The sequence below is a fragment of the Thermochaetoides thermophila genome, assembly GCF_000221225.1.
Source record: "Thermochaetoides thermophila DSM 1495 unplaced genomic scaffold scf7180000011823, whole genome shotgun sequence".
NCBI classification, from domain to species: Eukaryota; Fungi; Ascomycota; class Sordariomycetes; order Sordariales; family Chaetomiaceae; genus Thermochaetoides; species Thermochaetoides thermophila.
In genome coordinates, this window is record NW_006383039.1 from 102,416 (window position 1) to 118,577 (window position 16,162).

The 16,162-nt window shown below is 51.9% G+C and overlaps 4 protein-coding genes across 4 annotated transcripts; 3 read left to right on the plus strand and 1 right to left on the minus strand.

Moving 5' to 3' along the window:
- Positions 1 to 81: 81 nt before the first annotated feature.
- CTHT_0073090 (dipeptidyl aminopeptidase-like protein) lies at positions 82 to 2,910 on the minus strand (the record flags this gene model as incomplete). The annotated part of the gene is made up of 2 exons (XM_006697503.1): positions 82 to 182; positions 240 to 2,910. 2 exons carry the CDS (start codon positions 2,908 to 2,910, stop codon positions 82 to 84), a joined length of 2,772 nt encoding a protein of 923 aa, XP_006697566.1.
- Positions 2,911 to 4,119: 1,209 nt separating this feature from the next.
- CTHT_0073100 (uncharacterized protein) lies at positions 4,120 to 5,606 on the plus strand (the record flags this gene model as incomplete). Its single annotated transcript, XM_006697504.1, has 4 exons — positions 4,120 to 4,381; positions 4,436 to 4,722; positions 4,798 to 5,260; positions 5,341 to 5,606. The coding sequence occupies 4 exons, from the start codon at positions 4,120 to 4,122 to the stop codon at positions 5,604 to 5,606; spliced, it is 1,278 nt and encodes a 425-aa protein (XP_006697567.1).
- A 1,775-nt stretch (positions 5,607 to 7,381) lies between these two features.
- Positions 7,382 to 8,355, plus strand: CTHT_0073110 (uncharacterized protein; the record flags this gene model as incomplete). The annotated part of the gene is made up of 2 exons (XM_006697505.1): positions 7,382 to 7,996; positions 8,098 to 8,355. The coding sequence occupies 2 exons, from the start codon at positions 7,382 to 7,384 to the stop codon at positions 8,353 to 8,355; spliced, it is 873 nt and encodes a 290-aa protein (XP_006697568.1).
- A 1,386-nt stretch (positions 8,356 to 9,741) lies between these two features.
- On the plus strand, positions 9,742 to 12,240 carry CTHT_0073120 (uncharacterized protein; the record flags this gene model as incomplete). The annotated part of the gene is made up of 8 exons (XM_006697506.1): positions 9,742 to 9,813; positions 10,039 to 10,193; positions 10,359 to 10,415; positions 10,467 to 10,587; positions 10,643 to 11,108; positions 11,325 to 11,349; positions 11,417 to 11,912; positions 11,974 to 12,240. The coding sequence occupies 8 exons, from the start codon at positions 9,742 to 9,744 to the stop codon at positions 12,238 to 12,240; spliced, it is 1,659 nt and encodes a 552-aa protein (XP_006697569.1).
- Positions 12,241 to 16,162: the final 3,922 nt, after the last annotated feature.

A 16,162-nucleotide genomic window follows, 5' to 3' on the forward strand; every position in this document is an offset into this window, starting at 1 on the left:
CTGAGATATGTGCCTTCAACGCCAAACGCCATGCCACGCTAATACCCAAGCAGTACTAACAATAATTAACCAAACCTTATATCATACGGATGCCCGCTTTGTCTTTGTCTTCCCATTAGGCTTCGCGTTGTTAACTTTGAGCCACTCCCCATTGAAGGCATTGATGAGCCAGTTCGTGAGTTCTGCCAGTCAAAGTTAGCGACCATTCCCTCCAAATTTTCTCCAAGAAAGCCACTTACTGTCATACACGATCCTATTTGCGTTATGAAAATAAATCCCATGATCACTGTCCGGAAAAACATGCACATCATAATTTTCCACACCCACAAGATCCAGCCGATCCAGCAGCGTCAGCGAATTCTGGAAATGCACGTTATCATCCGCCACACCATGCATGATCAAAAACCGCACATTCTGCGCCAGCGCCGTCACATTTGTAATCGCGCTCACGTCATACCCATGCCCATTCTCCTGCGGTGTGAGCATATACCTCTCGGTATAAATGCTGTCATAAAACCGCCAGTCCGTCACGGGCGCGACCGCCATCCCATACCGGAACGTCTGCCCCGCGTCCTGTTCCAACGTCTTGAGCGTGTTGAAGCCGCCAAAGCTCCAACCCCAAATCGCCATGCGCGTTTCGTCGACATACTTCTTCTTCGCCCAGATCTTACCGGCAGCGATCTGGTCGTGGGATTCCCAGTGTCCCAGGTTGCCGCGTGTGATGATGCGGTTCTTGCGGCCGATATAGCCCGTGCCGCGGCCATCGACGGTCACGACAATGTAGCCCAGGCCGGCGGCGACATAAGACTGCCAGTCGACGTCCCACTTCTTCTTAACCATCTGCGAACCGGGGCCGCTATACTGGTAGAAGAGGACGGGATACTTTTTGTTTTCGTCGAAGTGTGGTGGGCGGCGTTCGACGTAGTTCAGCTTGACGCCGTCAACTTCGATGGTGCCGTAGATCTTGATGGGGAGCTCGTACTTCTTGGCGTTTTCGGCTAGCTCTTTGTTCTCTTCCACGATGTATTCGTACTTCTTAGGGTTGCTGGGTGTGCTGATGACCTTTTGCCAGGGGATCCTGGGGCCTTGGTAGGACAGCAGGAGGTAGCCCGCGCCGGTGGAGAAGGAAGCAGAGTAGTAGCCCTCTTTGGAGGTGTCAGTCACGGGGGCTAAACCCTCGCCGGTCAGTGAGACCTGGTAGACATGTCTCTCGATCGAGGATTCCTTCGTCGCAACAAAGTAGACAATATTCCTCTCCAGGTCAACAGCATATTCAGAGTCGACAACCTCCCAGTCGCCCGAGGTAAGCGTGATAGGCTCCGGATTGTCCAGCGGTGTGAAGTAGTGCAAGTGATCGGCATCCCCGTTCACCATCAAGTCAATGTAACCATCATGCGGCCTACCCTTGGCCGGGTCGGAGGGGATGTATTTGGTCTGATGCGTAATCTCGAACCAGCCACCATCCAGGGCCTTGACATCCAAGACCCGGACTCTCTTGCCTGTGCGCGCAACCGGGTCGATCAGGTTGAGGTGCATGATATCGCTAACACGATTGGTCTCCTTGACCAGCACCTTGTCACCGGCCCACACAACCTCGGTGATAAGCCGATCGTCGTCGGGAAACCGGTCTGGGATGTCGACTGGGAAGACCTCACCACGAGAGACATCGTAGAACAGGAGCTCTACGATGGGGTTGTGCGCGCCAGCCTTGGGGTACTTGATCCAGAGTGTTTCAGGATAGTTCTCCTCGCCTGGCTTGGGCTGCTCGCCGCTGGGCCGTGACAGGAAGTATTGCACCGGGTATTCCGGCACGCCGGTCTCGTTGGTGCGTAGGAAGGCGATATACTTGCCATCGTCGGACCACCAGGTTGCGCTCGAGCCGGAGAAGACTTCTTCCTCGTAGACCCAGTCGGGCACGCCGTTGAACACCTCCGGGCTGCCGTCGGTGGTTATTTGGGTCACCTTGATAGACCCGACATGGCGTAGGTACATATTGTTCTCTCTGGTATAAACAACGGCGTCGCCAGTAGGACTCCATTTCGCAAGCTGGATGCGGGCGCCAGGCTCGCCTGGCACCAGGGGCTCAGCCTTCTGGGTCTTGACATCAAAGATCCAGTAAGCCGCGAAGTAGGAGTGCCTCCAGTTGCGCTGCACGTCCGTCGCAATGAGGACTCGCTGCAGGTCCTTGCTCGGCTCGACCATATCAGCCATGTAAGTCTTCCCGCCGTAGTCAAACCATCCGCTCTCAATCAAGGTCCTTGGGCCGGGAACCTCGTCGCGAGTCGGCTTTCCAGTCTTCGATCTAATATCCTCGACAACCACAAACGGCTTCCCAGGGGCACCCTTCTCCAGCAACAAACCATCCTCTCCATTGGGACCAGCAACCCAGCGGATGGAGTGACTCTCCGGACGCCAGAAGCTGCCCATGACCTGGTCCATTGTAATCGCCTTCCCCGAGCCGCGATGCGCCCCCGTCGCCGCGGGGTCATGCTCGACCTTAGACGGGTGCTGATAAGACTTGGTCGAGACATAGACAACTAACCCACCCAGCCAAGCAGCTACCAGTAGACCGGCAACGATCAGAAGGATCCTGCGCATGCCGCGGTCCATTTCCCGTTCTCGGGGCTTGCCATGTTGCCCGTCGCGGCCGTTACCAAGGAACGGGCCAGTCTCGAGGTCATCGTCGTTGACATCATAATCATTATCGTACGGCTGCTCCTTGTCTTTCTTCAGAGCGGCAGCGGCCTTTTCGGCAGCGACGCGCTCGTCGATCCGGTCAAAGACGATGCTGGTGGTGGAAACGGAAGACTCGGACGATTGCGACATCCTTCTGGAGGGGCTGCCTGTGCTCTTATCATCATCGCGACTCGAGCCGGGTCTTCGAGGAGGGTTGTCGGTGTAAGGGGGCATCGTAAGAGTAAGCTTTCAGCTCGGCCGGCAGCCACGTAGCAGTAAAGCAAGAAAGGGACCGGGGACAAAGCGATGAGAGGATGGGACGCTGGGCCAAGATCAAACAGACCCAAGCGACCCGTCCAAACAATAACACCGGCTCCTCAGTCGAATGGTCAATGAATAGCGTAGGGAGAGGTAAATTGGTATGGCTAGGCTAAAGGTTACGATGGTGTCTTTGTTGGATGCGAGATGACACCATGACTGATTGCACCGCGATAGGTATTCACCACCTCCCCAATTGGAGGTGCTGTCAGCAGCTGCACCAACTCCCAGGGGGGATTGGGCGTGACCCGGCTCTTGGCAACGGCGTTGAATTCGTACCCTAACCCTTTTCTGCTCTACTAAACCTCGGCTTCGCTATTTTCCCGCCCGGGGGAGCCATCTTCGCCCCCACACCTCTTCACCTGGGTTTGAGTTCATCAGCTTAGGGCCAACACCAGGCCTGCGTTTGAAACAACGTCAATCGTGTCACCCACGAGAGCCTTGCAGTTCCATTTTGTTTCGAAGCCTAACCACTTGCGTGTTTCCAACTCTGATCATCGATCTAAACTTGTCTTACAATATGTTTCAACAACGTGGTAGGCTGGTTAACTCTGCACCACATCTCGACTTGTGTCACTCTGCCATCAACGACTGAAATGTGTTCCCATCACGATATATATTGACTCTTTTGACGAGGCGATTGGGATTTTCGGGACGATCTCTGTGGGGTCTTTCCATGCAAAGAGCCTCGATGTCTTGTGACAAGTGACAATATTACCATCGGTTTAAGCACCCAGGGGGACGTTGGCTCCGAGTCGGTAGCCGCTGACCACCCATGCATCCCGAGCCTGGTGGTCATCCCGACCGGGTTGTTCCACCCACCGGCCCAGCCTACATTGACAGGCTAATATCATGGTCGGGAGTGTGGGATGAGGAAGATACCAATGAATGACATCTGGAGGCTAATTTTAATTGCCAACATTTTTCCCCGGGATCCCCTGGATCACGGAGTTTATGCATTGAAGAATACATTGGGTGATGTGCACAAACTCCCACAAACTGTTATCAAGATTTACTCATCACTTGCTTCTCATTTATATTCGGGTAGCTGTCATACCTCGCGGTGTTTGTGTGAATTGGTCGCCTGTGACCCACATTATTCCCCTTTTACCTAGGGTCATCAAGATGCCCTACTCTTTTGCTGTCGAACCCTCCATCAGTTCGTTTGCCACTTCAAGGACTGAGCAAGGCGTTCTTCGTTCCGGACCGGTCAAGTCATCCCAATGGAACCAAATACAGCTAGACGGACTTTATCAGCTAGTGGTCTGTGAAGTCCGCCAAGATGGCATCACATACCCCCTGGACAGGGGAAGTAGACAAGCATTCGCTGTCGCCTCCGTGCTGGATCTTGGCTTGCGGATGCTAGAGAGCCCACGGGGAAGGGACTGTAAGAACCTATTGTCCAGTTCTCGGTTCGGCTACTGATACTCTCTCCCTCTAGGTCTCGCAAGCCTTGCTCACAAAGCCATCCGTATCTGGAGGGAACGTCCAGTGCCCGACCCGACGCGTGAGTGCGCCTTGATAAACGTAGGCGAGGCAGTCAACGAATTTTTGCGCAGTGTGAGGCATAGCTTTCCCCTCGTGAAGCTGAACGACCGCAACGGGTTCTGCCGTGACGAGAGCTCTAAGAGAGATTTCTCAGCATGGACCAACACTGAGTCATCCTCGTCAAGCCGCCAGTTCTCTTTTGACCCCAAGGCTGCTGCCGTGTTGCATTTGAACTCTCAGGTCAGAAACATCCGCTATAGTGTCTTTGAGTTTGAAAATATTGCTTGATACTAACACCTCCCCCCCTCCTTTTAGCTCGTCCGTGACCTCTACCTCTCCCGTCTGAAAGCCAGCACCGCCAGCCGGCACCATCCCCGCTCCTACGACAACCCTGAGCAGCGAAAACACACAGCCCGCTTCCGACGCTTCCAACTTCACCTTGCCGCCATGGTCACGCACCACCTTTGCCATCTGTTTGTGAACTTCCTCCGGCAGCAGGGACCCTTGGCCTTAGAGGTCACCGACGCTGACATGATGCGCCTTGTCAGCCGATATGACCCAGGGGCAGAGTTTGAGGTGGAGTTCTTTGGTGGTAGACTGAAGTTGTTCATAGACTGGCAGCAAGGGAATAGTAGTGCGGATGAGGAAAAGGAGAGCTACGAGGGGAAGAGTTACGTCATCCGTCGCGGGGGAAAGGGCAAGACTCTCGGTGGAGGGGCCACAAGAAGAGTGGCTGCGCTTGTGGCTGAGTACAAGATTGAGAGCTACCTTTCAGGAGGTATGTTTTCCCTTTTCCTATCTCTTCCAAGGCTCTCTCTCGGCCCCTTTATGTGCAAGAAACTGACCGCCATTTTGCAGACTTTTCTATCCCTCTGCTCTCCGAAGTTGAGGGAGACGTATTGGAGCTTGACTGGTACCACGACATCAAGAGAAAATATAGCACCCCTCGTAATTCACGGTCGAATGAAGGCAGCCAGGAGTCCAGGCGTGTTGCCGAGATCGGATCATTGTCATATCAGCTCACTCTGACCACACCCTGGAGTATACAAGGCGAAGAGTATGAAATGCTGAAGAAAACTTCGCTTGACCCGGATGTTTGTCTTGCCAAAATGGAGGAGTACTAGAGTTCTTTTGGGATGTTTAGGTAGTGGTTGCCTAATGCAAAAGGTCTCAAACGAGAATAGGGGCTTGGAAGTCCAAAAACAAAGGGTTTTCGCTGGTATCCTCCGTGACACCGTCGCAAGCAAGACAGCTCATAACCCTTTAGATGTACAACACTAGCCTGTTAAAACTTAGTTTTCAGCTTTTCAAAGCTGAATCCCGTTGAGGCTGCGCTCTCACATCGTAAGTGATGCCTTTGCACTCGCATTAGCCTGAGGCCCATAATGCGACCCGACAGCCCTCCGCTCTCGCAGTGACCGATAATCCAACCAAGACGTATTCCGTACTGATTCTTCCATCAGTTGCTATGATGGGAGAAATATCCTGCCCCGAGCTCAGCTACTGGCTCCGTTCACACAATTTGGAAATAGCCTCGCATCGAGATGCGGGAAAGACGAGCAGTGCCGACATAGACCTGGAGGATATCTCCGATGGCACCAACACTGATCCAAACTGGCAAGTCGGCGACGAAGCCAGCTGTCAAAATCGGCCTTGCCGAAGTTTTTTGCACACACAAAAACGCTGACGCGCGTCCGTCTGTCGCAGGTGTGGGTGGCCTGAAACTTTTGGTTCACCGCCTAGTGGCGGCGGACTGGAGATTGTGTGGCTAGATGATGAGGCCACTACGTCCCGAGCTGTTCTGCTTTGAAAAACCTGTGTGAACACTAGAGCAAAGAAAAAAAAAACTACCATGCCCTTGCCCTCGTGATCGTTCACACCCGTGTAGAGCGCCATATCGGACACTTTTCCGTAAACTCTTGTAATGCCAGTGTTTTGCTGGAATGGATACCTTATTATGTGACCAGAGCTTGGTTGCTCAAATCGCGAGCCTTCAAACTCAGGGATTGTCTAAGAGTCCAGACAACGCAACATCAGAGGTTATTTTTATCAACAGATCTGGATATTTAGACTCTGTAGTCTCTGGGATACAATAGTTTATTTATCTATCGGTGGTAGAAGTTTGTAGAATTATTCAGCCTGGTCGCATACTTCAGGGGTAGATGAAACGGGTGGCGTTCGGCATGCACGCAGCGCGCTTAGGTTTATCCAAACCTTTACGGTGCTCCCTTAGAGCCTTTTTTAAGTGACTCTATGTCGTTCCTGCCTTAGTATTCATGTTCCCGTAGATGGTCCATTTCGAATCAGTAAGCCTTTTGTTCTGTCCGTTTCAAGGGGTTGTGCAGCTCAGCAACCGCTGGGTTCCCCAAAAGGGCAGATAGCGCGGCTGAAGCGTGCGACTGTCTTGAGACGCACAAATATACGACGAACAGAAAATGTGTCATTGGCGTCCATGATGCGATTGAGGACCAAAGTTCGCCTGTAGGCTATCTTCAAGTCTATTTTGGAGACGGTTGAACGCCTGGGCTTTGACCCTCCCTTATTGTAGCCTGCCTCACGCTGCAAGTATCTGAGATCCCCTGAACGGAACGGCCGGTAACCTTAGAGCACCGTGGAACCTCGATCTCCTAATGAGGCGAAGGAGAAATAATACGGATCAGGCTGTTGTCAAGGCAGTCCCATCTACCGTTTGTCCATTCTGCTAGTACGGGGTGCCCTGGCAGTCATTATTTCTAGAGCCTGCTGTTCACTAAGTGCTAGAATAGGGAGAATATAAAACAGTTAGTTCATTCGGTGACTAAATTTCATCCCTTCCCTGAAAGTTATACTGTCTTCCGTAATACCTATTATTTAAGTTGTAGACCCCATCTAAGCGCCAACCCCTGAACTCAGACCCATCATGAAGACCACAGCTACTCAGAACGAAACCGCTAACTACTCGAGAATACCGGAGTTTGAAGCGCTGCAGACCCAAGCGCAATCCTTCAATAATGCAGCCGGAGAACTGCAAGACGTTGAAGCGAGTGTTACTCCGGAGCAGCTTTCCCAAGTCAGGGGGCCTCAAGAGAGCCTTTACGTCCATCATTCTCAGCAGACTGGAGTTTGGGCCAGCAGTTGGCAACCGCCCCAAGCGCTCGAAGGCTCTCCCTATCATCTCAAATACCAGGACATCAACCTCCTTCCGCGCTATAGGGACTATACCCCTTCTCCTACCCCTGAATATGGAGAAACTCTGGAAGAGAGGATCCGTGGAGTCGGAGCCCATTTAACGGAGTTTGAACCGATGCATGCAAGAAGCGATAGTAATGGCAGCCAGAAGTCAGTCATATCCATCTTTGATGGGAGTCAGCGCTCTGGCGCTGCTCCGCAGGCTGCTGCTGGGACCGACAACTCTCCAGCAGAGACGGCTCCATTGGAGCAGACAACCGCCCCTAAATTCCGGCCTTACGCCTGCCAGCTGTCGAAAGGATTCAGGAGGAGGATTCCATTCCGCTTACTCCCGCCAGGACTCTCGGTCCCTTCCAAGGGATGACATCCCCGACGGAGAAGGTTTGTCTAGCCACCATGCTAGCGATCGCACAGAGTCACGCAGGGAAACTGACTCTTCAAACACAGTCCCAGAACCGTTCATACGATGTCGCTGACCATCGAACCGAGTCCTTCAAGTCGAAGAGGAAGCAGTTGCCGAGTCCTTCTCGCGCTGCTGGCGCAAGCAAGAGGTACAAGACGCGGAAGATACAGAATAACAGGGATTCAGACAGCGCTGTGCAGCCGGGGAAGACCAAAGCTCCCCTCAGCGGAAAGAAAAGTCTCAACAATGGAGACCAGACTGAGAAGGGTACTCAGTTTCCCGAGAAAGCCAGGAGGAAGTAAATATCGGCTGAGATGAGTGCGTTCTGGATGCGTCTCATCTACAACCCCCCGATCTGAGCTAATTCTTTAAAAGAAACGTCAAACTGTGCTCTTTCCATACAAACCCGGGAGTGAAAAAACAGACTAAAACGACTATCCTCCGGGTACTTCCATCAACTCAGCAAGCTTCTATCAAAGAGCTGGTTCTCTCCAAGGAAGATCACGCTGTTGCATCTCCTCACCCATTCCCCCATAACGGCCTGCAACGGATCATTAGATAGATGTTGGTAACAACGCAAAGGATAATATGGTTACGGTCAAATTAGCATGACATTTCCCTTTCCATATGAGCTTATAATCTGAAGTCCTTTTTTTTGTTTTGGTCGTGGTCTAGGTCAGACTGCTGGAGTTGGATACTTCATTGAAGGGTTTGAACAGGGCAGGGCCAAACTTAATTTTCTCGACGCATGTCTGTTGTTTGAATATTCGATGCAATCCCGGTCATTCTACAGATTGTTTGAAAAGAATGAACTGAGTTCTGTTTCCTTCGCCTTCGAGTTGTCTTTGAATCACTTGATGCTAGAGTTGTGGGTGAGATATATCACCCAGCGTATTTTGTGTGAGAGGTACAACGTGACGAGCTGGGCTTGAGTCTTGGATGGGATGAAACTAGGCTGGGCTGTTGGGCTTGGCAAATGGTGAACAAATGAAATTTAAAAGGCGCTATAATGAGGGGGAGGGGCAGTAGAGGGGAAGTGCCGAAAGATGATATGCTGCCAGTGAAGATAATAGAGCATTTGGTCCCTGCTGGTAAATAGGCATCGAGATTATGGAAGAAAAATGGTTTAAAACATCGTTTTCCACTCCTGTGTCCAGCAGGTTGGGCTGTTGAGGACAGCAGTTGCTGAAAGGCTTCATCCCGCATACCCTCAAGCTCTGCCACATTCTCCGGGATTACCCGGAAACCGAGACCCCGGTAACACAAACATCCAGAGGGAATCTCGAGTAAAAATTCTAGGGGATGGAAGGCTCAGGCCCAAATGATTCTGCAATAGCAAAGAGATATCGAAAAAACCGTGGATCAGCCGGGCAATCGCAAAAAGGCGCGTTTCACGAGTGAGCTTCCGGTTGTGTTCGAGAGCTCGAGGTAGGAGGTTGCCGAGTGGAGTCTCTCGGGAGTCTGAGAGAGAGCAAAATTCTCGCTGACGGCTGATTGGCTGGTACTCAGCTCAGGGCCCACCATCCAGTCTTCCAACCCAGGCCTGCCAGCCCTTTCTCGACAATTTTCCTCACGCCGGCTCCTCCAAACTTCCCATCAACTCCTCCGTCTCAATCTCCCCTCCACGCAATTGCAACTAGATTGCAATTGTTTCCCCTCGACACGTGAGGCGACCACACACATTCAAGATGTTCCGGAACGCCCTCCGACAGAGCACCCGCGCCGTCGGTGCCCTCTCTGCCTCGAGCAGAGTCCTCGCTGTGAGTGACAACCTTCTCCGCCCGACCGACCCGGTGTCAATTCCATCAACCGTCGCCCGCACGCCATCTCAATCCGCCTGCATGCCCTCTAGAGCTCAATTGAGCTTTTGAATGGCCTGCGCAGTCGAATTGAGCCAGCGCTGGAGCTTGGAGATGGGAGCTGCGAATTTTTTGCTGTTTTTGGCGCCCTGCTTGGGTTTCGGCTTGCTAACTTGTCCGGAACAGCGAAATGCCGCACCCGTCGTTGCTGCTCGCCAAACCCGCACCTATGCCGAAGCTAAGGCCTCCCCGACCGAGGTCTCTTCCATCCTCGAGCAGAGGATCCGCGGTGTCCAGGAGGAGGCTGGCCTCGCCGAGACTGGCCGCGTCCTCTCTGTCGGGTATGTGTTTCAGTGTTGGGAAAGTGAGAGGTCTTGGCGGTGGTCATCACCACCATCGCCGGCGCCGTCCCATGAGATATCGGACTCGGAGACCGCGGGCCCGCATCATACGGCCGGGAATCGGCTCCGCACGGAGAATCTAGGCTGACTGCGCCTCCCTTACAGTGACGGTATCGCCCGTGTGTATGGCATGAACAACGTTCAGGCCGAGGAGCTTGTCGAGTAAGCATGACCCCTCTTTAGTGAGAGTATGTGGGGCCTAACGCCTCTCAGGTTCGCCTCTGGCGTCAAGGGCATGTGCATGAACCTCGAGGCCGGCCAGGTCGGTGTCGTGCTTTTCGGTTCTGATCGTCTCGTCAAGGAGGGTGAGGTCGTCAAGCGTACCGGTGAAATCGTAGGCCACCCAGGACCCTTATATCAATCCCAGCAATCTTCTAACATAAAACCAGGTCGATGTCCCCGTCGGCCCCGAGCTTCTCGGCCGCGTCGTCGATGCTCTGGGCAACCCAATTGACGGCAAGGGCCCCATCAACTACAAGGAGAAGCGCCGTGCCCAGCTCAAGGCCCCCGGCATTCTGCCCCGCCGCTCCGTCCACGAGCCTGTCCAGACCGGTCTCAAGTCCATCGACGCCATGGTCCCCATCGGCCGTGGCCAGCGTGAGCTGATTATCGGTGACCGTCAGACTGGCAAGACTGCCGTGGCTCTGGATGCGATCCTCAACCAGAAGCGCTGGAACAACGGCACCGACGAGAAGAAGAAGCTTTACTGCATTTACGTCGCCGTCGGCCAGAAGCGTTCCACCGTCGCTCAGCTCGTCAAGACCCTTGAGGAGAACGATGCCCTCAAGTACTCCATCGTTGTCGCTGCCACTGCTTCTGAGGCTGCTCCTCTGCAGTACATTGCTCCCTTCACCGGTATGCTCCTTCCCTCAACCACCACAATCTCACACCCGCGCTTGTCGCCCCATTCCCACCCCACTTTCACCCCACTTTTTTGGCCTTACATCGTTACACCCATACACGGTTACCATACCACCATCCACACCTGCTCCTATCATCACCCACTACCCTCGTCGATGATTTGATTGTTTTTCGAAGTCTATATCAACGATGCTAACGTTAAAATTTCAGCCACGGCAATGGGAGAGTGGTTTAGGTCTGTAAAACCCGTTTTTGACGCTCTTGCTGTTTTGTAGTGTTCTAAGTGCTGACCGTTGATATAGGGACAACGGCAAGCATGCCCTGATCATCTACGACGATCTGTCGAAGCAGGCCGTTGCCTATCGTCAGATGTCTCTGCTGCTGCGTCGTCCTCCGGGCCGTGAGGCTTACCCCGGTGACGTCTTCTACCTCCACTCCCGTCTGCTGGAGCGTGCCGCCAAGATGAACGACAAGCACGGCGGTGGTTCTCTCACTGCTCTGCCCGTCATTGAGACCCAGGGTGGTGATGTCTCTGCCTATATTCCCACCAACGTCATTTCCATTACCGACGGCCAGATCTTCCTGGAGTCCGAGCTCTTCTACAAGGGTGTCCGCCCCGCCATCAACGTCGGTCTGTCCGTCTCTCGTGTCGGTTCCGCTGCTCAGGTCAAGGCCATGAAGCAGGTTGCCGGTTCCTTGAAGCTCTTCTTGGCTCAGTACCGTGAGGTCGCTGCTTTCGCCCAGTTCGGTTCCGATCTCGATGCTGCTACCAAGCAGACCCTCAACCGTGGTGAGCGCGTAAGTATCATCCAGGACAGGAAATTCTTGGGGAAAGAGCCGATACTAATATTCTCTACAGCTGACCGAGCTCCTCAAGCAGAAGCAGTACTCGCCCATGGCCGTCAACGAGATGGTTCCTCTCATCTTCGCTGGTGTCAACGGCTACCTCGATGCCGTCCCTGTCAACAAGATCCTCCAGTGGGAGGCTGACTTCCTGACCCACCTCAAGACCAACGCCCCGGAGATCCAGGCCGCCATCGACAAGGAGGGTGCCATCAGCAAGGAGACCGAGGCTAAGCTGAGGGAGGTCATTGAGTCCTTCACCAAGAGCTTCCTCGCTGCGTAAATCCGCCAGTAATACTTAGTGTTTTGGGGGATTCACGGGAGTTGGGCTCAGGGTGAAGGGTGGGAGGTGTCTATACCGCATCGGCCGTGTGTTTCTAGTCAGGGGGTTTTCCGTCTCGTTCGTGCTGGAACTAAAGGGACGACGCGTGAAGGGGAGATTCCGCCGTCAAACTAAATGTAAAATAGAGCGAGACAATCGAGCACCGAAATTCCTTTTGTCCTGAATTGATGGTTTCTTCCTAACATTGCGGCCCTTCTAGGCGTCAATCTGGAGCAGGGGTGTCTCTCTCATCCGGCGTCCGCCAAAACGTTCAAAGCGTTTTCATATCCTCCCGCTTTTCTCAGTCGACCACGCCAGCAGCGCAGAGAATACCCACAGTCGCTAAATCTGCTTTACTTCTTATTTTCATTTTTATCTTTCTTTCCCCCTTTTTCCATTTATTCTTCCATTTATTCTTCCAGTATTCTTCTATTGATTTTCCCTTTATTCATCTATTTATTTTTCCAATCCTTCTTCCCCTCCTTCTTCCATTTACATTCCATTCATTCCTCTATTACTCTCGTCTTCCTTCCTCCTTTATTATGCCTCTGAACGTAGCAAGCATTTATTATTAATAATTCGATCCGGGACCTTTTTTGCAGCTTATACTCTGTCATCTGAGAGTGTAAAATTGTTAATCTAGAAATGGTGATTGGCATATTCTCATCCCTTATCGTGGGGTGTAAATTCAAGCGGTAGAACAAAGTGGGGATCAAAGGTAAATGGGTGGGTATGAAAAAAGAGACGGAGCTTCAATTTACTTGAGTACTGCAGGCATCTAAGGTCTGTGGCGTTCCCTGAGGCAGCTAGCTATATCATATGAGTTGAGCATCATGCTATTGTCATCTTGCTCCTAATAGCACTGTTCCGATAAAAACTTTACATGCTTCCTACTCCGGTGGTGTAGACAACCATGATCTGTTAGGGAGGGTGATCTGTCCTACCATGAAGCTTGGTCTTTCTATGTCTTCCTTGTCCTATAACTTACATGAGTCTTACACTTTGTCTTGTTTGACGTCCAAACTAGGTTTTTTTTTTTTTTTTTTTTTGTCTAGTTATCACCCTTAGAACTCCCACCGAGAAATTAGTTGAGGGCTCGATCTCCCTTCTCTTCAGGGTCATTTTTCTTCGATGATACCTAGGCTTTTTATTATAACCATTTTACCCAATTATGTCTCCTTCCTAAATAATAACAGCTTCTGTGACTCTGTAAAAAGCGAAAAGACGTTTGGACATCTTGCTATAGTCATATGTGGAGAGCTCTGTCCCCTTTCAACCTATCCCCCTTTCATTCATTCCTCCTTCATTCCATTTCAATCCTCCATTTTTCCCCCCTTCCTTCTTCCCTCTCTTCTCCCAGTCTCCATTTTCATCTTGCGGTCTTCTACTCCTCGCAAACATTCTACCAACCCCGCAACCATCCTCCCGCCCCGTTCAACACCAAGACCGCAGCTCCAATCTACAGGTTTTCCCTCACTCCATCCCCTCTGACACATTAACACTCCCCAATGCATGATCACCATTTTGGACGTTTGTTGGGCATGATTAGTTTATGTTAGCACAAAGCATTTTGTTGTCGAGAAAACTGAAAAATGGGGAGAAGTGAGCTAAAGGAGCGAATTATTTTTCTTGACTTAGAAGGGGGAAGGGAAGGAGTGAAGCAGCATGGAAAGGACGGAATTGTCCAAGGCCTGAAGAATCGAAAGCAATAAGAAAGGGTACAAAAAAGAGAAGAAAACGGACAGCAAACCGGCCTCTCCTCTCTCACCGACCTTTCGCATGCCGAGTGGGCATGAGAAAGCCATAACTCTGACGCTGCGAAGTTTGGGTCTCCCGAGCTGCCCGACCCCAGGATTTCGCATTGCAGTAATGGTTGTGCGGTTGGTGGGATTCTTCTAGCAAGCCCTGGCTCACTCGAGGACGACAATATTTGTGGAAAGTTAGGTTGGGCAATTGGCCTATGGGGCAGCTGGGCAGCAGGACACGAACATTACTCGACATTCGCCTGACGCTGACAGGCATCCGGCAGTCTCCGTATTTTGCATGGAGGAGCCAGTGGAAGGGCCTGAGACATGGTTGTAATGCCCCGAGGCTGGCTGGCAGGAACCGTTTACAAGCTTTGGCTTTCGAATGCGACAGTCACTTGGGCGGACGAGGATACGTTTAGTTAGGACGCCGGCTGGACCATAGGAGAACGACCTCGGGACCTTGAGATTTGTATACGCTAGCCGACTTGGCAGGCTAGCTCGAGTTGACCAGAAAGGCGGCTGGATTGTGAGAGACGATCGTCTGCCCAAAGCTTGCGCACAGAGCATCCGGCTACACGGATTGTGACAAGGCAGCCGGGACGGTGGCGGGGTGTTAGGAAACGGTTGCCGGGCCTTGGGTTTTACATGCTGCAGCCGGCTGTGTGGGTTGATAGGAAGGAGCTGCGAGGCCACGAAGGGGGGTTGGGAGATGGACTGCTAGGCTCGGTGGTGTGCATGCTGTGGCCGAGTGTGTAGTTTGGTTAGAGGTGGTTATGAGGTCAGCAGGGTGTTTATGGACAGCTGTCTGGTTTGAAGCTTTCCATGTTGTAGCCGGTCGAGTAGGTTGAGAGAAGGTGGTCATAATGCTGCTATAGTGTTGAGGGATAGCTGCCGGGTCCAGCAGCTTGCATGTCGTGGCTGGTTGGTTCAATTGACTAGAGGTTATTGCAATGTTTGTCTGACGCCTAGTGGTTGTTCTGCTGGTTCCTAAGCTTATAGTTTTTGCGGCCTTGTTGCTGGGCCCAAGTGCCGGCTCTGCGACCTTTAGCCAATATATGGCACATGTATTGTATAACTCTTCAGCCAGCAACTACAGGACGCTGAAACTCTTCTTCGAATGGAAGCGGAGCACAGACTTCATAAAACGTCCAGTATACGGTAATCAACCAACCACAAGCTTTCTCGCGACAGGTATTTAGCGACAAGTACTGAAGGTGAGCAGAGCGGGGAAGGGCTTAAAAATTTGGTGTTTCTTCTAGAGGCATAAGGCAAATGAAGTTCAGCATTCGGGGTTAGGATCTTGAATCAGACAATGTTGAAGTTACCAAGGATAATCTTTTGGGCACAGCTATAAAAAGACCTGCGCGGAAAGGAGCGCATAACCTAATTAGGCGAGATTTGCGAACACTGTTGCGTGCTGATATGGGCCAGAAGTGCCTATACGGCATGTGGTCAGGAAGAAAGCAGAGAGGCAAGAAGCAGAGCACCAACGGCACATGGATGGGTTTCATATTGGGTATACCGTTATGGTAGGTACGTATATAGAGTCAAATCCTTTCTCGGTCACCTTTGTTAGAAAAAACAACATTAGTACTATTCTTACTTTGCGGCTACTGTTGAGAATGCAGCTAATAAGAGTATTTTGCTGAACCTTCTTTCTACCATTACGAGATGGGCCATTCGGTACTTTCAGAGCATTCTTTTTGGCATCTTTCCGCGAGTCTTTCTGTTCAATTCCAGGCGCACCGCTTGACGAAATTGCGTTTCTCAGAAAACTATAGTGGAGGAGCTCCTAAAGAGAATTATGCGTTCTAACCCATTATTATAGTATACAAGAGGCGTTAGGTCTGAGGTCATTATATCATTATCATTTCAATTTTTGAAGGTTGCTCTTCGAAACTCAGCTGTGATCTTGCTGTCGAAGGCTTTCGGAAGCTGAGACCCTGCAAACCAATCAGACGAAGGCTCGGCAGGTGCCGCTTAAGCGCTAACCATATCAGGTTTAAGGCTGTAAGGGCCCACCCCCGCTTACGTTCCTGCAGCCTAGAAGCTGGTTCGCGGGGGCAGGGTTTCTGCTCTCGTCGCCTGGATTCCTTCCCAACCTGCACCTGTACAAGAGACTCTCTCGGCTCAAC